We start from the raw sequence: 18,680 nt of genomic DNA on the forward strand, positions 1-18,680 counted from the left end.
GACACCCTGGGGGCCCTTTTACCAGCCCGGGTGGGCCTGCCCGGACCCCCCTGCTCTCCTGCACAGGGAGGATGGAGGCAAGGTCGGGGATGCAGGCCTCTAGCCTGGACAGGAGGAGGGTGGGTGACTCTCCGTGGAGCCAGAGGAGGACACCAGGCAGCAGGCCTGCCACAAGCCAAGGCAGGGTGGTAGGAGGCAGAAGGCACATGTGGGGACAGAGAGAACCTCTGGGAGGAGGCTGTATGTGCCCCGGGTGGGGAGGGGGAGGGGCACAGCCAGGCCCAGCTGTGCAGCATCCCGGGCTTGAGCACAAGCAGACACGGAGTAGGGCTTCCGCAGGTGTGTGTGTGTGGTCGGGGGGCTTCTTGTGTTCACCCAAAGCAGGGGTTAGGAAGCATCTCCCACCAGCCTCCGGGCGGGGTGGGTTTGGGGCTTGCAGTTTTGAAACCACAGCCAAGTGTAGTCCCTCCAGGCCTAGACACAGAGGCATCTGGACTAGGTAACGCTCGGGGAGCACTGCTCACTGTGCAGCCCCGGCCCCTCCCGGTGGGCGCCGAGACCAGCCATGGCTGCCGGGGACAAATCATCTCGCTCCCCCGACATTGGTCTGGCACCCACACACTGGCCACTTGCCTGTAAACACGAGCCAGGGTGCCCCCCACCTCGTGTGGGCCCAGGCTACGTGGGTGCCAGTGATTAAGGACCAGAGGGCCTGGCCGCATTCGTCTGGGCCTGGCCCTGGCCCTGGCCCTGGGCCGGAGGAGGAGGGTGGGCAGGCGGGCAGGCAGGCAGGCATCTGGTTTGAATCACTTGAGCTGCCTCTTGGCACCTTAGCCCTCAGCTGGGGGTGTGCAGGCTGCCTGGTCGGCTACCCCTACCAGCCTCCACCCCGCCACAGCCCTGGGGTGCCCCCCACCCGGAAAGTCGAGCCTTCTGCTGCCAATTCCCCTTGTCTGGGCCTCGTGCCTCTCTGTCGCCAGGCAACTGGTCGGGCCAGGGTTGGGGGCGGCCAGCTCTGCCCCCACCCAGGCTAGCTCCTTCGGGACCCCGGAAGGTTGGGGAGCCGTGGCAGGGTCACACAGAGGGCGCTCAGCAACGTGGCAGAGGCTGGCTGGGGGGACAAGCAAGGTGCCCTTCCCCCATCCGGGCTGGATTCCCACAGGGCCACCCCTTTGCCCTCCGACCACCAGACCTTCTCCCCCAGGTAGCTGTCTGGGCCCCCAAGCTGGCTTTGAGACTAGATAGTCCTGGGTTCAAATTCAAGCCCTGCTGCTTATCAGCTGAGCCAGTGTCTTCCTCTGCGCCTCATCTGTGCTCTGCACCAGCTGGTTCCTCCAGCCACCGGCCTTCTGACCTCCCTGCCCGCACCCCACCCTCTGCCCACTGAGCAGGGGGCTGTGAAGCTCTGTGACGATGCCCGAGGCCTTTGAGGCCTGCCCAGGGCTTCATGTGTGGTGCAGCCGTTGGTGTAGGTGACACAGTCTGGGGAGGGAGGCGGGGTGGGTGGGCAGCCTGAGGAAGCTTGGCCACCCCGGCGAGGGAGGGCCCTTGGTGAGAGCCCAGAGGGCAGATGCGGGGCCTCATTGGCAGCTGAGGCTGAGGCTGAGGCCTGGCCCGCAGCTCCTGCCCTCTGACCCTTGGAGGCCTCCCTGGGGCCTTTGCTCTGGGGAGCTGGGAGCCACGCCTCGTGCTTCCTGGGGAGGGGGCCCAGCCAGGCAGCTGAAAACAGCTCTGGGGTCATTCCACAGCACCCCATGGGTGCTTCCACTCCCCACTGAGAAATCCTGCAGGGCCCCGCTGGGGCTGGGGGCTGGGGTCAGAGGTCAGGAGTGGGGGGCTGGAACTGCTCCTGGAGCAGCACATTTTTCTCCTCTGAAAACTTATCTTAGCACAGAGATCACGGAACAATCGGACTCTTTTCCGGGCCTCTGCCGTCCCCAGACGGCCAGCCCATCCCCTTGGGGGGGGCTCCGAGGGGGCCGGGAAGTTGAAATTTGTAAAATGTCTGTAGGAGGGGAAGAAAGGCGCTTTGTGTGGGGCTGGGGCCCTGGCCATTGGTCAGCTCTGAGGCCCCCGGCCGCTCCCAGCATGCTCCCCTCCCCAGGGAGGGTCGTGCTCGCCGGCCTGTGGCCAGCCCCAGGGTCTCTACAGCCCCTCTGCAGACCCTGCACCCACTGTGTCCAGGCCTCGGGGACCCGGGTCCCCGGGGCCGCCCAGCCTCTGAGGGCACGGGCCCGGCGGGGAGGCCTCCCCGGGCCTCAGCATGTTTCTCTACTGGAAGAAGCGGGGTGCCTATGCGCTGGAGGCCCTGCCCGGTTCCCTGGCCGAGCTGGAGCTGGGGGCCGTGGAGCGCTTCTCCTGGAGTTCCACCCTGGACATCATTGAGGACCTCGGGGGTAGGTGCAGTTCCACTTTCCCAGAAGGGCGCGCAGGAGGTCCGGACAGCTGGTCTACCCTGCCGCCGCCCTCTGGCCGGAGCCTGCGGCCTGCTCACCATGCACATGCTGCTGCCCGTCACATCAGCAGCGGTGGGGGGACAAGGCCCTCCTGAGAGCCGCTGCTGGTGGAGGAGAGGGGCCTGAGCACGAGGACCCTGGGGGCCTCGGGGGCAGACAGGGCAGGCCAAGCCAGGCAGCGTGGGCCCGGCAGCTGGGCTGGGAGCAGGGCAGCTGGGCCTGGCTCTGGGCTTCAGGCCTGGTCTCTGCCTCGGTCCTCTGCCTCCAAGATCAGGGCCAGGTGGTGGGACGAGTCTTTCTGGAATGCTCATGTTCGAGGCCCCAGGACATGTGCCCTTTCTCGTATTATCCCCATTGCAGGTAAGGGAACAGAAACACAGAGAGATTAAGCCCCCCGAGAGGCAGCACGGGTGGTGCGGGGTGCTGAGCCCGGCGACCGGTGTTTGGAGGCTGAGCTGGCCGTGTCAGTGGGGATAAAGATACAGGTGGTGTCGTGCGGTGGCTGAGAGGACTTGCTGGGGTGACACATGGAGCCCTTCAAACCCCGCACGCCACAGAACAAGGGCATGGTCCACGCTGGCTGTTATCATTGCTGTTTTATCATAGCTCCGCTAATGAGTGGCCCAGCAGAACGTTCAGCCTTGGGTTGGCGACTCCGCTTCTGTCAGGACACCAGTGCCAGTGATGGAAGCCCAGGTCTGGCTGGCAGAAGCCAGCAGGGTGCGGTGTCTCGGGCCTCATTTATCTCCTCTGTTGGCCTCATCTGGGGCCCCAGGCTCTGGCACGCCCCCACCCCAGGCCACAGGCCTGGAGAAGCAGGAGCCTCTCAGGGACACAACTTCCCAGCCTGGCGTGGTCCTTCCCTGACCCCTCCCTGCAGCCAGAGGGCACGGAAAGTGATGGCTAGGCCTGGGATCCACCACAGAAAGAGACCACGTGGGGCACGGGTTCCACAAAGCAGGGCAGGCAATGCTGCTCTCAAGGGGGAGAATGGATGCCTGGTGGGCATAAACGACAGCTGTCGAACCTGAGAGGGGGCCCCTCTGGGCAACCTGTCCCGTTGGCCAAAGTGGACGGAGGGATGTGGCTGCTTGGAGGGGTGGGGTGGGCACAGCGCCCACCTGTGCAGGAGGCTGGGCAGGGCATGGAGCAGGGGGAAGCACGAGGACCGCACGGGGCAGGCGCGGGCCAGCCTGGCAGAAAGCTCCCCGTCTCTTTCAGCCGGGCACTGTTCTGGAACCAGAGGGTGGGTTGGGAAAGTGGCCTGGGGGGCAGACTGAGTCCTGTCTGCTTGTACGGCTTCACCTGGCAGGTTCCTGTCTACTGAGGCAGGGAAGGTGGCTGAGGTCCGGCATGAGGTCACACAGCGAGTCCCAGACACAAGCCAGGGAGGCCAAGCAGGGGTCTGTCCCCCTCTTGCTATGTATCCTCTTCATCTCAGTCACTGCAAAGTGCCAAGCTTTCCTGCTGCTGGGCCCTCACCCATTCCCGGGGCTTTGGGGCAGCCCCTGTGAAGTGCGCTCCTGCTCCCCTGCCCCCAGCCACTCCAGGCAAGCAGTCCCTGCCATCTGTGGGGCCTCACAGCTCACAGTTAGCGGGCACTTGCCCCGTGCCAAGACTTCCCTTGGCTCCTAGAGTCTTCACGCCCACCTTTGGAGGCAGGGACCATTCTTGGTGGCCCCTTCCTTTGCTCTGGAAGGGAAGGCAAGGCTCAGTGGGGTGGTGAGTGGTGGTACCCAGATCCACAGTTCCCGCCCTCCGCCTCAGAGCCGCAGGACCAGGCCCACCATCACGACCCCGTGCCTCTTGGCCCCGGCTGGGAAAGAGGTCCCAGCACACGGTGCGTGGGTCACGGCGCGTGAGCCGGCCTCGGGGGCGAGCTGAGGCAGGCGGGTGGGAGAGCGGGCACACAGCTGTCTATGTGGGCTCTGTCCTCTGCACCCTGCCAGCCCCTGGCCTGGGCCCAGTATGGGTGGGTGGTGGGTCCCAGCGCGATGGGGTGGGGCTCGTGCCCGGAGCGTGATTGTCCCGAACGGGAATCACGCCCCTTTCCGCAGTCCTGCTCTTGCTTTTCTCGCAGCCACTCTCTGTTCCTCCGAGGAGCCTGGGGGGAAGCCCGTGGCAGTGGGCAAATGGGCAGGTGCCCACAACAGCCTCGGCCAGAGGAAGTGGCAGGCGGGCTCCAGGCCTGTGGGCAGGAACTGTGTGGATGGTTTCTTGGGCCCCAGAAAGGGATTCTGAATGTGTCCTCCCACCTCTTCTTACTGAGTCCGAGGCGTGTGGGCGGGCGGGGCAGTGCTTGGGGGTCTCTAGGCTCCAGGGGACGATGACATCTTCAGTCTGGGCTGCAGGCAGGGACAGCATCAGAGACCATGGTCCGGGCTCCTTCCTCCAGCTGGGTCCCCACTTGACGGCCCTACCCCACAATGCTACATGGGGCTTTGGGAAGGGGACCACATTTCTTTCCCAGGCCACCTGTGATGCTCTGACCAGAGTCTGGGGTAGGGAGAGGCGGATGGTTCCTGGGGTCAGCAGCCATTTGCCCAGGACACACCCCTCTGGCTCTCGGGCAGGTTTGGGTCAAATCTTGCCCTTCTGCAAGCTGCCCTGATGACGGGGTTCAGTCCTAGCACAGCCCGCAGCAGCTGCCCAACGATAGATAGGCTCCCAGGAGGGCTGGGTTTGCGTGGGAGGGGGCATTCAAGGCCACAGCTGCTTCCTGGGAGGGGCAGCCTTTGCCAGGCCAGGCCTGGGGTTGGCAGGTGATGGGCAGGGAAGCTCTGTCTTCTTGAGGTTCATTATGCCAGGGGGTGCTCAGAGGTGAGGGGCTCCCCTGAGGAATGACAAGGGTGGTACGCTTGTCTCAGCCTGCAGCCAGCTGGGAAAAGGGGTCTTATGTGACAATGGGGGGATCATTTTATGTGTGCCAAGCACCTAACCATGTCAGGAACCATGGGGGCACCTTAGGGGCAGTGTGGCCTGTTGGTTAGGAGCACAGACTTGGAGTCTTCCAGTCCTAGGCTCAAGTCCCAGGCTCATCACACACTAGCTGCATGACCTTGGGCAAGTCGCCCAGCCCTCTGGGCCTCAGTTTCCTCATCTGCAAAATGGGCAACAATCAACACACTTTCTTCTCTCAGTTGTTTAGAACAGTGCTATCCCCTAGAACTTTCATCATTTAAATTTTTTTACTAGCCACATTAAAAACAAAAAGCAAAAAAACAAAAAACCTAAAAACAAGCAAGTGAAATGAATTTTAAGAGTATATTTAATCAACCCAGTCTATTTCAAAAACATTATCATTTCAACTTGTAATCCGTATAAAAAAATCCTCAATGAGATTTGATTTTATTTTGCTTTTTGGCTGTGCCGCACGGCATGTGAGATCTTAATTCCCCAACCAGGGATCGAACCCACGCCCCTTGCAGTGGAAGCACGGAGTCTTAACCACTGGACCGTCAGGAAGTCCGCATCAATGTGATTTTACATTGTTTTTTTTTTTTTCTTGCACGAAATCTTCAAAATCTGCTGTGTATTTCACATGTATAGCATCTCAGTTTGGATGAGCCCCATTGCACATGCTCAGTAGCTACAGTGGCCAGCAGCTGTCCTCTGGGGTTAGCCCATGCTGCAGAGGGTTTGACAGTGAAATGAGACCATGTGTGAAAAGCACAGAGCGCCCAGCAGGTGCTGGGTAGGTCAGAGCTATGGTTATAGGCAGGTGTTTCTGGAGCAATCTGGTGGGGAAGAGAGGTCCAAAATAACAGGTCAATTCAAAGGCCCATCCCAGGACAGTGGGATCTCGGAGGGAGCGATTCATCTGGAATTTGGATATTCTGAGATCGAGAGGCCTTCCGGAAGGTCGCTGCATTCAACTTGGGCCTTAGAGAGTGGGCAGGATGTCAGTTGACAGTAGACAGCGATGGGAAGGATGTGGCAGAGGCAGAGGAACAGAACCAGGAAGGGCTGGGCCGCGGTCAGAAGCTCAGTTCCGTCCCAGGGGAGGTAGTGAGTAACAGAGGGAGGGGGCTGGAGTGAGGCGATAGGGAGTGGTGGGGACTGTGGAGGGTGGAAGGGTGTGTGCCAGTCTAAGGCAGACACAACTGGGGAGCTGGAGCCATCAGGAATATGGGTCCAGAGCTGCCAGGCTCCTCTGGTTTGTCCATGGAAGCCAGAAATCTGGATTTTTATGTGAAATCTGACTTTTCAAAGTTGGCAACCAATTCAAATTCTTTTGAAGCACTGCGCTTCGCCAAGCAAAACATGTCTGCCGGCCGGCTTCTGCCCAGGCGCCCTGCCGGCCAGTTGTCGTAGAGATCGTGTTGGAGAAGGAAAAGCGGCATCGTGTGACTAAGATAGAGGGTGGGGGACGCTGGCATGTGGGCTTGTCTGCCTGGCTGAGGGGCCCTGGCTTTCCCCAGGATGCTGGGAGCCGCAGGGGCCCGAGGAGGCCAGGAGGGCAGCTGGGCTGTTTCAGACCCAGAGAGACGACATCTGGCACCCTGGGGGTGGGCAATTTCCAGGTTCCAGGTCTGCCTGGGGCTGGCCAAGGGCCAGCAGCCAGAGGGGTACTCCGGGGCGGGGACCCTGGGGGGAGCGAGGGCAGGTGGTGGAGGCGGCCCCTGGGAGCGTACCCACTCAGACTGACTTTCTGTGACCTCAGGGCTCCAGGGCCCAATAGGAGTTGCCCGTCTCAATTCAAATTCTCAAGAGAGCAAGTCTAATTGAACAGGCTGGCCCAGGCGGCCACCTCTGGCCCAATCAACTATGTCCAGGGTATGTACCACCTGGTACGACATCTCCCCCTTACCACACCCACCCATTCTGCAGGGCTGCAAACCGGGCAACTTGTCAGAGGGGAGCCCATGGCAGGCCTGGGGTGGGGACAGCCCGTCCCGATGCCTGATTCCTCCCTGGCCCCCAGAGGCCCGTCTCTGGGCCCTGAGAGCTAGCAGGGTCCTCAGCGACGTTCCTGTGTTTGGAGTCTCTGGGGAGAGAAGCACACCTAGGGGCTCTAGGAGGCTGTAGCTTTCATGTGGAGTGCGGGGAAACTAGATTCCAGAGGGGCCGGGCCTGAGCAGTCCGCAGAGGGGGCGTCTAGAAAGCAGACTGAGCACCTTGAGGGAACTGAAAATGGAGGGGGGGCTGGGGGAGGGTGGGAGGGCGGCGGGGTTGGGGGGATGCTAGAGGCCAGAGAGGTTAGCCAGGTAGAACTCCAGTGCTTGGAAGAACCAGGACAAAGGACTCCAGACCCCACGACCACCCCACAGTGGCCGAGGGGAGTCTGGCCCTGGAGTGGCTGTGGCCTGGGGCGGTCATGGCAGGACCCAGAGGGCTGGCAAGGCAGCTCCAGGACCCTGTGGTGGCGTAAGTAGCCCAGAGCCTGCTGAATTTAGGACCAGAATCCAGAAGTCTTGGGACAAAGGGGGTTAGAACCCAACCCCAGGCCCTGAGTTGTGAGAACCCAGGGACTCAGGGTTACAAGCAGACCTCATTTGGCTGAGTTCCCCAGATTCAGGTAGGGTGCATGGGCAACTCCCCCAAAGCTGGCTGCGGTCTCCAGGTCCCTGGAAATCCAGATGGCAGAGGAGCTGCTGCCGGGTGGTGGAGAAGAGCCCTGCTTCCCACCCGACCCTTGAGCCAGCTACGGCTTGACAGGCAGGGCTGGGGCAGGGCCAGCAGGATCGCTGACCCCAGGGACCCCGTCAGGGTCCTCACAGGGCTGTTTCCCCGCTCAGCTGCCCCTGCCTCCGGGCTAGAGGCAGGACAGGCATCTCTAGCCCTTCAGACAGCTGAGATTCCGAGAGGGAAATCAGAACTGTGTGATTCTGTGAACTGAGTGAGGCAGGGCCCGCCTGAGAGTCCTGAGAACTAGCAGGGGCCCTTCTCAGAACGCCAGGTTCCCACTGCACAAACAGCAGACTGGGGGACACTGGGGGACCCTGTGCTGTCGCTTCCCTCTCAGCCTGGAAGCTTCGGAACACCGAGCAAGGCCTCTTGTGCAGCTGCTCCCTCAGCCTCCTCGCCCCGGCCGTGCCGGGCCCCACATTAGGCCCCCAAGACTTGTCAGGGTCACCAATGGGTCCCCAGTGCCCAGCTTGGGGCTAGATACATGGTGAGCCCTCAGAGGACCCTTGCTGTATGTTTGCTGAGTGAATCCAGAGAACCCAGAAGACTTGGGATCCATCACAGTGCCCTCTGTCACAAGTCCCTGAGGGCAGGGATGGGGTCCTGGTCACCCCTGAGTCCCCAGGGCCAGCCCATGAAATAGATGCGCGTAGAAAGGCAGGCACCCTACTCTGGTTGGGGAAGGGGCCAGGGGAGACTTTGGGAGAGAGACCCGGGTCCCATGGGAAACTGGGTCTTCCATACCTGGATCTCATCTACCCAGAGCCTCCCAGCACCAACCTGCAGGTGGGATGGGGTCTACGCAGGCTCAGGAGAACTCTGAGTCCCTTGGGAGAGTCTTGGCCACCTCCCCCAGGCTCCATTTCTGAAGTGAAAAGTGTTTTGTAAACACTAAAATGTTGTCCAAGTATCTCGTGGTGCTATTTACATAAAGTACAAGACCAGGCAAAACTAATTGAATGAAAGTACAAGACCAGGCAAAACTAATTGAGACAGAGGTCAGGACAGCACCCCCTGGGGGGTGGGGAGTGGCTGGCAGCTCCCATGAGGGAGCCTCCTGCAGGGGGGCTGGCGGTGCTCTGCTTCTTAACCTGCGGGCTGGTTATTTTGTAAAAATACGTTTTGTGAAAATTTTCTGAGCTGTGTACCCATGAGAGCTGCACTGTTCTGTACATATTTATTTTATACTTCCATAAAGTTTTTAAAATGCTAACCAACACAGAGATGATAGTAATAAAACAACAGTAGCCACCAAGCCCGCTCCATTTACGGAACCCTTACCCCCACAGCCGACAGCATCTCTAAAGGAGGAGAGGGTCCTCTGCTGCGGGTGGAGGACAGAGGGTGCAGAGATCTGTCCTGACCTGCATGCCTATCTACAAGAAGGCACCGTTTCCACTTAGACGGTACCTTTGGGGCCAGGAGAAATAGCAGAGTTGTCTAAAATGCCTTCATTCCCACTTTCCAGGAGATTGAGAAAATGTCTCCAGACCACATCAAAAACAGAGGTGTTTTCTTTTGAGGTGGCTGGGAGGCTGAGGGAGTTGAGGGGCGGAGGGATGGCCTTTGGTCACACCCACGACTTTTCAGAGAGGAGGGGAAGGCTCCAGTTGTGGGGAGGGAGGATGGGTCGCGTCCTCCCGGCAGATACCCCTTGCCCGGGGGCAGGCTCTGCCCAGCGGGGGTCCAGGCTGAGGGGCGCAGGGGGCGGGGCACGGAGTCCCGCCCTCCGCAGGCGGGGCCGCCGCTCGGCTCCTCCCACCGCCCACCTGCCCCGCCCCGCCTCTAGCCGCAGAGGGTCCCGCGGCCGCGGCGCTCCGGCCTCTCCCCCGGCGCTCGGCCGGCGTCCGCCCCACGCCGCCGTTGCGCTCGCCCCTGGCCCGCGGCGCCCCCCCGCACCGCCCGCGTTCCCGGCCTCCCGGCGCCTCTTCCATGGGTGAGTGCGGGGCCCCCGGCCGGGCCTCGCCATGCAGGCCGGCGGGCCTGGCCGCCTCCGCGTCGGCTCGGGGAGGGGCGCGGGCGAGGGGCATCGCGGGCAGGCCGGGGAGTTTGGGGCGGGGGAGGATCAATGGGAGGGCAGGGCCAGCTCCTTCCCCTCGGCAGGCGGGGGCTCAGCCTGCCGCCTCCTTTGGGGAAGGCCTGCTCGCGGTGGGAGGTAGACGCCGGTCTCGGAATCAGGGATGCGGGGGTCCAAACTGTGCCCCGTGTCGGGGCGCGCTTCATCACCCCTTCCCCTGGCCCTGCAAGCTGACCGGGGCGGGCAGCCTCTTTCCCCCCTTCCTTGTCCCCTCCGCTGCTGTGCCCCAGGAGGAGAGGCAGCTAGCTTGGAGGGGACCAAATGCTGGGTCAAAGACGGACAGCGGGTGAGGGGGACCACCCCAGGATTTTGCGGGGGAGACCATCAATAGAGGCAGCGATGTGGAGGACAGGGATAGGAAGGGATCTTGGGCCCCTGGCATCCCCCTTCCCCCCGTAGTCTTGCAGGGATCCCCCAGGAACCCTGGGGCCCCAAGGTCACTGAGCCACCCCCCTCCCCAGACTAGTGGTACAGAGAGAGGGAGCTGCTCATTTCCAAAGACGTTTTCTCCCCCTGGAATCTGGATACTTTCCCTGGGGAGCTGCTACAAGAAAAGGGCTCTGCTAACAGATTCCAGTGCAGATAAGTTGGCATTTAAAAGAGAAAGGGACACTGCCCTCCTTTGAAGGGTGCATTGAGGAGACGGCCCCACCCATCCTCTGGTCGGGAGGCTCCTGGGGCCCCGGGGAGCCTGGGTGCCCCAGCCTGGGCGCACCCTCCCTGGGCCCCGCCCGACTAGTAACCCTCTTCTCTCCTTTTCAGAAGACCGGAGCCTGGCTGAAGAGAAGGGGCTGTGCTGTGAGAACCCCGACTGCATGGACAAGGGGCGGGCGGCTAAGGTAGGGTGGCCGGAGGGCCGGGGAGCAGCTGGGGGCAGAGGGGACAGGGCTCTAACCGCACTTGCTGTCCAGGCCCGGAAATCCACAGGGCCCTGGCAGGGGTGCAGCTGGCCTGGCTACAGGGTCGTGTGGGTTCAGGGGTGGGCAGGGCCGCAGGGTGGCTGGCTTAGGAGGCAGAGGGGCTGACCCCAGTTCAGAAACAGTGGAGCGGGGGGGACTTCTGCAAGGGCAGCTGGAGCAGGGGTGCCCCAGAGCCCTTTCCTGCACTGCAGTCCTTACAGCCCTGAGGTGACGGGAGCTGCCGCTCTATGTCACAGATGAGGAAACTGAGAATCAGCAAGAAGGGACACCCCCCCTCCCACCCCCCACCAAGGTTCCATTCCAGTGCCCAACGGGCACTCTTCCTGGGGCACCAGGCCACTCTTCAGGCCTGGGCATGGGTCAGGGACACTTTGGGACTTTGTGATAGTGACTATGGGCCTGGGGATGACAAAGGGAAGAAGGGACCAACTGGTCGTGGAGTGTCAGGACTTGGGAGCTACGAGTGGACAAAACAAGAGGGATAAGGATAGCAGTGACGGCGGGGCACTTCTGCCTGGTTCGTGCTGGGCTCTGTGCCTTCTGTGCTGTGGCAGCTCTGCTGGGAAGGTGTCGGTCATTGCCCTGTTTTCCAGATGAAGATACCAAGGTTCAGAGAGGTCCTGTGACTTGGAGGAGGCCCCACAGCTCAGGAGAGACCGAGCAAGGGTTTGAACCCAGGTTTGGCCCTTCCCAGCACGCATTTGAGTGACAATAGTTGTAACTGCCACAACTCACTGTGGGCACTGAGGACTCTGTCTCTTCCCTCTAGCCTTCTGACATCTGTCCTGTCATTATTCTCATTTATAGTTGAGAGGTAGCAGCCCATCTAAGAACACATCGCTAGGATGTGGTAGAGCTGAGATTGGAACCCAGAACCCAGATCTGTATGGTGCCAGAGCCCTGTTCCTAACCACTGTGTAGCTCAGCTCTGCCAGCTGCAGGAAATTAAAAATGCCACCCTGTTACCCCCCTCCATCCAGACACACGCGCTTACATTCTGCACAGGAAGACCACGGTTAGAAGGAACGTGGAGGACTGTTCCGCGGGCGGGGAGAGGAGGGGGAGGCTTCCAGTTGCCGTGGTCACCAGGCAAGGGGGTGGCTGTGATGTCAGATGCAATCTGCTGGCACGGTTGGTGCCTGGCATCGGGGCTCTGGTGTTGGCTGGTTGCCTCTCCCCCATATGGGGGCTCCTGGCAACAAACTGGCCTCAGTTATCCTCAGTTACATCCTGCCAGGGGCCTGCAAAGCCTTGGGCCCTCTGCCTGACCCGCAGGGATGACAAAGGGGGCCAGGCCACACTGTCCCAGCCTCTCCTGTGGGCAGCTGCTCCTCCTGGGGCGGGCCCACAAGCTGCCGCAGGAAGGGCCAGGGGTGAGGCCTGTGAGATGAGAGCTGGTGTCAGAGCATGTGTGGGCCCTCTGCAGCTTCCAGGTCCCAGCCCTGGGCTGCCTGCAACTCAGCATGGCTGACATTGGCACCAGCAGCCAGAGGGTCACCCAGCCTGCAGGGGGAGAGCCCAAGTCCTGTCACTGGTGGGACCCACTCTGGGACAAATGACACAGACCTGGGGGACAAGGATGCCTGAGCCATCAGAGGGAGAAGGGCTAGTCAGGGAGGACATCCCGGAGGAGGTGACCTCTGGTGGAAGTGAAAACATAGATAGGCAGAGCAGAAGGCAAGGGCCCTCCAGGAAGGGGGGACTGCCACAGGCAGAAGTACAGAGGCAGGAAAGAAGGGGTGGGAGGCAGGTCTTGCCAAGGGTATGAGCAGGCTGGAGCAGAGGGTGAGAGGAGGTGAATGACACCCAGGTCTGGTGAGAAGGAGGAGCGAAGAATATCCTATTGTTGTTTTCTATTTTCTGGCCGTACCGTGTGGCACGTAGGATCTTAGTTCCCCGACCAGAGATCGAACCGGTGCCCCCTGCAGTGGAAGCGTGGGTCGCAACCACTGGACCACCAGGGAAGTTCCAGAATATCCTATTGTTGGTGATAATAATAACCAGCAGGCAGGTTGTTGGGCCCTCATGCTTGTCTCACTGAACCCTCGAGGGAACCTCAGAAGAAATGCATTATTATTATTCCCATGTGAAACATAAGGAAACTGAGGCTCAGAGAGACGAAAGAACTTGCCCACATCCCACAGCATGACTGGCACAGCTTGGCCTGGAGTGAGACGGAGAGCATCGTTCTCCCTCTCCTCCCCAGCCATTCGAGGAACGGCTAGCAGGATGTGACTAGCTTTCTGAAGGAGATGACGTCATTTATTCAGTCACCAAATCAGCTTTAAGCACCTGCTGTGCCACACCTGGTTCTAGGCCCTGGAGATCTCCAGGGAGCAAAGGTTCTGCCCTCCTGGAGCTGCATCCCAGCCCCACTGGGAGGAGGAGGGAAGTGAGGACTAGGGTTTGTCAAACTGGCCCCCCAGGCTACCCTGAAGGGCCATCTTCCAACAGGGCTGGACCCTTCCACTTCCTGGCCCACCCTTGAGGGTTTTTTTTGTTTGTTTGTTTATTTATTTATTTGTTTATATTTTTGGCTGCGTTGGTCTTTGTTGCTCGAGCACCAGCCTTCTCTAGTTGAGGTGAGCGGGGGCTACTCCTCATTGCGGTGCGCAGGCTTCTTATTGCAGTAGCTTCTCTTGTTGCGGAACCTGGGCTCTAGGTGCGTGGGCTTCAGTAGTTGTGGCACATGGGCTCAGTAGTTGTGGCTCATGGGCTCTAGAACTCAGGCTCAGTAGCTGTGGCGCACGGGCTTAGTTGCTCCATGGCATGTAGGATCTTCCCGGACCAGGGCTCAAACCCGTGTCCCCCGCGTTGGCAGGCGGATTCTTAACCACTGCACCACCAGGGAAGCCCCACCCTTGAGGTTTTATTTGAGCCTCTCCTGGGTGCTGGGGCTTTTGAGATAAATCAGCCACCTCACCCCTACCTCCTGTCCCTGGAGTTCACTCTAGAAGGATGGGGATAACCAGGATGGGCTTCCTGGAGGAGGCTGCTGGTGTCCAGAGAAATGAGGGGGTATTGAGCTGGAAGAAAGCTGAGTGAGCCAGGAGGCTTTCTGAGGATGTAAGGAGCGAGCAGGGCTGAGGAGGGGCTGGGGAAAGGGAGGCAAAGCTGAAGAGGGAACACCCTGATGTCCAGGTGAGGCGTCTGGATTACCTGCCTTGGGGATGACCGGAGGGAAGGTGTGTCCCTACCCTTCCCCAGGATGAAGATGTATAGAGTAGCCCACACCTGGGAGCTCCAGGGTCACAGCCCACCCCTTTCCCGCTGCATGACCCTGGGCAAGTCACTACACCTCTTTGAGCCTCAGTTTCCTCATCTGGAAACTGAGTTTTCTCAAGTTGCAACAAGGGTGAAAAAGAGGGTTTACGTGTGAACTGCTTAGCACAGTGTGGCTTGCTGCAGGTGCTCAAGAGGATGCTATCTGCAACCACGTGTCCATCTTCCTTGCAGGGGGAGAGAAACCCCTAGACTTCGTGCGTGTCCTCCTTCCCCTCCCTGAGATCTGAGACCTCCTTGGGCTCCATCCCAGACCCCAGCCAACCCCACCCAGCCAGACAAATGTTTATTGCACATCTGTCCGGTTCCCAGGGCAGGTGTCCTGTCGGGGAGACGGAGGAAGTGTTTGCTCCCTCTCTCCCAGGGTGCCGGGTGGTGACACGGTGGGTGGCCCCGCCCTGCTGCAAGTTAACCACGGGGCAGAGTCTGGGCTCCCTTGAGCTGGGCACTCCGATGAAAGTCTGTACAGGGCACCTCGGGTCACAAGGGGACATGGAGGAGGGCTGACACTGGCCTAGGGGACCACATTTGAGGGGGCAGAAGACTTGGGGGTGTTTATCCTGGAGATGGGACGCTAGGACACCATCCTTAAAGGTATTAGTTCTAGCAGCCGCCGTTTACTCAGCACCTACTGTGTGCCAGGCCCTGCTTTAGTGCCTCACCACAGGGACCTCATCTAGTCCTCACCCGCACCCTGTGCAGTAGGGACCACCCCATCTCCATTTTAGAGACAAGACACTGAGAAACAGGGAGGTGCGATGACTTGCCCAGGCAAGGCCAGAACTCAACCAGGTCTGTCTGTCCTCAGAGCCTATCATTTCTAAGGAACTGTCAGGAGGAAAGGGAGGTGGGTTTTTCTGCATGGGTCCCAAGGGGCCTGGCAGGGAGGTGAGCTTTTGTTCAGTATAGGCAAGAGTTTCCAACAGCTGAAGCTGTTCCCTGATGTATAGATAGTGAGTACCCCACCCCTAGAAGTATTTAAGCGGAGAGAGTGGAGATTCAATTTGATGACTTCAGAGCTCTCTTCCAGCTTAACAGTGGGCTGTGAGGTGGCAGGGATGAGTCGGGAGGGTGGTGTGTGTGTCTAGGGGAGGGGTTGTCAGATGAAGACCAGTGGCCACAGGGCAGAGGAAGGGGTGGATCTGAGGTCCCTGTGGAGAAAGAATGGGCAGGATGTAGTGAATAATGGGAGAGGGAGTGACCTATTCTCCTGGGCAATGCTTTGGGGGTAAGAGGTAGGAGGCCAGCCAGGGTGCCCTAGAGAATGGCCAGATTCTGGGGATCTCTGGAGGTGGCTGGTCTGTGGAGATGCTAGTCAGCTGTAGACAGGGGGCAGTCCAGTGTGCAGCTGGAGAATGGGGCAGGACCAGAGGAGCAATGCAAGGGGAATTTGGGGGCTTTGGCTAAGTAATTTGGAGGGGAGAAGGTGAAGGCCTGGGGTGCCCAAGAGGCAGAGACAGAGGACCCACCTCATGCTGCCTGGCGGAGATGAGCTGCTCTGGTGTGGACCAGCCCCAGGAAGGTCAGTGCTGACAAGGAGGGTAGCTCCCATTAGGAGGGGGCTCCAGCAGCCTGGAGGCCCAGGCCTGGTGAGGGGCCTGACGGAGGTGGTCTAGAATTGGCAAAATGCAGGTAGGCCTGAACCCGGAGGCTCCCGCGGGGGTCCCAGTCCAACCACGCCCACCTGCTAGCTTCGGTAATTAGGGAAGCGGGGAGGTGTGCCTGGGGCTGGGTGGCCTGCCTTCTCAGTGGGATCCCTGTGTCCCCAGACACTATCTCCACCTCCAGTCCTGAGGGCAGAGTTATTCTAAACTCAAGATGCTGGGAACCACCAAAGGGCGGAATGGCCCCCTTTTTCAGGACCTGCTAGGCGTGGGCCAGGAAAAAAGAGGGAGGCACGGAGCAAGGCGGGCCCGTTTCTCAGGCGCCGCGGAGGGCGCCGTTCAGAATCCAGCGGAAGCGAGCCTGGCTTGGGGCGATTCCCGGGACGGGCTGGGCCTGCGGGTTCCCCCCCACCCCGCCTGGACCCCGGGGGCAGCGTCCCGCCGCGGGCCCTAGGCGGGGGCGGGCGAGCTCGGGTCTTCAAGCCCAGGTTAAAGACTACAGACTTTGAACTTTTCGCAGGTCTGTAAAGGGCAGCCCCCTCGGAAACAGTGACAAGCGCCTCCTCCCCTCTGTCCACAGCGCGGACCCTAGATTCGCTCCAAGCGCCGGCCGGCCCTCCTGCCACCCCCCTGGGCCGCCGGGTGGAGCGCCGGGCCCTTCCCGGGACCGCAGACCCTCCCCCGTCCCAGCCGGGCGCGCCGATGGTACGTCCCGGCCCGCCCAGGTGGTAGCGCCCGCGCCGGCCTACCGTAATTCCCCTACGCCCAGCGCCCCTAGCCGGCGCAGAGCGGACCGAGCCCGCCGGGCGGCTCCGGTCCCCCTCTCCCCGCGGCCCCGTCGGACTCTGGCAGCCTTGGCCCGAGCCCCAGCCACTGGGGAGGAGAACCTTGTCCCTAGGTGAGTCTCACGGGGAAGCTGGGGTCCGGACGGGGGTGGGTCCGGGCGCCAAGACTCTCCCTGAATGAATGGATAGAACCCTGGGTGGAGGGTCCCGCACAGTCCTAGGCCAGCAGGTGGGTGTCGATGGGCGCCACTGGCCTTGCCTCCGCTTACTTGAGGGTGGAATGGGCTCCAGCGCCCGCCTCCACAGTGACTCTAGGGTGCGGTCGGCTGGGAGACATGGTCGTGAGGAGTCTGCAGGGCCCCAGCCCTGGTGTGAGGGCTGCTGGTGGGGCGAGGGCATCTGAAGGGGCTTTGGCGCGGCTTGGTTGGGTGGTTTCGGCGACCTTGCCCCATCTGGGCGTCCGAGTCGGTCCCAGGCGGAAAGCCCTCTCGAGGCCGGTAGGGGGCGCGAGAGTCTGCACCTCAGGCAGCCTGGGCCAAGCCTGGCCCCCGCTAGGGGGAAGGGCAGAGGGACAGGACCCACGAAGCCAGGAGAGGCCCTGGCCCACCTTGATGAAAGACTGAGGACTTGGAGGCCCAGGGGGCCCAGGGCCCCACAGATTCCTCCATTGCCTTCCCCAGGTTTGGGGGGCTCTAGGAGGATCTCACTATTTCTCTGCCCCTTTGCCAGAGTCCAGGCACACAATGGGACCCAGCAGCCATCCCTAGATAGAAAATTCTAGAGAACTGGCCAGTGCCCTCTTCACACAGGTGGGGAAGGGCAGAGGGGTAGATGGGCCCCAGAAGCAGGTCTCCCGCAGCCCAGGCCTGTGCTCTCTGCCCCACTCCCTCCCAAGGAGCCTTTTGTGTGGCTCTGAAGAAAGAGGCGCCAGGAGAAGGGCACAGGCTGCCACGCCGGGGTCCTGTGCAGGGACTGGGCAGGAGGTGAAGTTCATGAACCACAGCCTTTCCTTCTCCCCCTAGCACCGACCAGTCCCAGCTGTTCGGCTCCCTGGGGAGGAAGGGGCCTTGCTGGCTTCTGCAGCTGGTGCAGTAGGGCTGGCCTGCAGAGAGGCGCTACACCCCTGCCATCTGCCCTGCACAGGGCAGGGCCTTAGGGCAGGCTCTGCGCCCGGGTGGACCCCAGGATGAGGGGTGAGGCCGAGGCCTAGGGGCAGGGAGGAGCCAGGTGGGCCGCTGGGAGCAGGAGAGCAGCCTGGCAGAGCTGGCTCCCCACCGGCCGACGTGCCCACGCGTGCGGCCTCCACCCCTGGATTTCCAAGGTACCAGATGGGGCCCTGGGGCTGGTAGTCTCCCAGGGGAGCTTAGCTCGGATAGGGAGCCCCTGGGCAGGGGTATCCCCCTGGCTAGGGAGCCCCAACTCCTGGTTCTAGGCCAGTCTTCTGTGGACAGAGCACAGAACTGGCTCCAGACGTTGGCCCAGACCTGTGACCTCTCCTAGACAAGGAGCTCCCTCTCCCACTGCAGACCAGGCTGGGGCCCCAGCCCACTGTGGGGGAGGGGATGCCCACAGGCCTCTGCTTTTCTGGGGCTGGGGAGGTGGTGCTGGGCGGGAGTGGGAGGGGGGCTCCTGCCTTGGTGACTCCATTATTCATCAGCCCCAGCATCTGGTTTCTCGGTATCAGTTTCAACAAGCCAGTCCTGACTCATGAGCCTGGAGCTGCGGCTGGGCTGGGGAGGGGCCCCCTCCCCAGGGAGTCAGGGGCCGGGACCTTTTGGGCCTGCGCATGGGCCATTTCAGCTCTCTTGTGTAGAGAGGAGGTGGGAACCTCAGAGCCTGATGAGGCCTCCTCCCTCCCCTGGTGCAGGGGCCTGGGGTGCCTTTCCTCCCCTGCTCTGCAGGTTCCTTGACCCTGCACTCTTGGCTCT

At 61.3% G+C, this 18,680-nt stretch overlaps 1 protein-coding gene across 7 annotated transcripts in view; it reads left to right on the top strand.

The window, feature by feature from the left end:
* Positions 1-9,861: 9,861 nt before the first annotated feature.
* PLEKHG5 (pleckstrin homology and RhoGEF domain containing G5) overlaps positions 9,862-18,680 on the top strand; it is a 28,649-nt gene continuing 19,830 nt past the window's right edge. For 2 of the 7 annotated variants that reach the window (XM_073796796.1, XM_073796799.1), the window contains exon 1: positions 10,924-11,000. In XM_073796796.1, coding sequence (XP_073652897.1) covers positions 10,977-11,000 — 24 coding nt within the window. In that variant the 5' untranslated portion in view covers positions 10,924-10,976. Of the gene's footprint in view, positions 10,021-10,923; positions 11,001-11,674; positions 11,760-13,985; positions 15,886-16,389; positions 16,866-18,680 lie in introns of those variants that run through there. The other 5 variants (XM_033844065.2, XM_073796827.1, XM_033844055.2 and 2 more) reach the window with 5 other exon arrangements.

Source organism: Tursiops truncatus, chromosome 1 (assembly GCF_011762595.2).
Source record: "Tursiops truncatus isolate mTurTru1 chromosome 1, mTurTru1.mat.Y, whole genome shotgun sequence".
NCBI lineage: Eukaryota > Metazoa > Chordata > Mammalia > Artiodactyla > Delphinidae > Tursiops > Tursiops truncatus.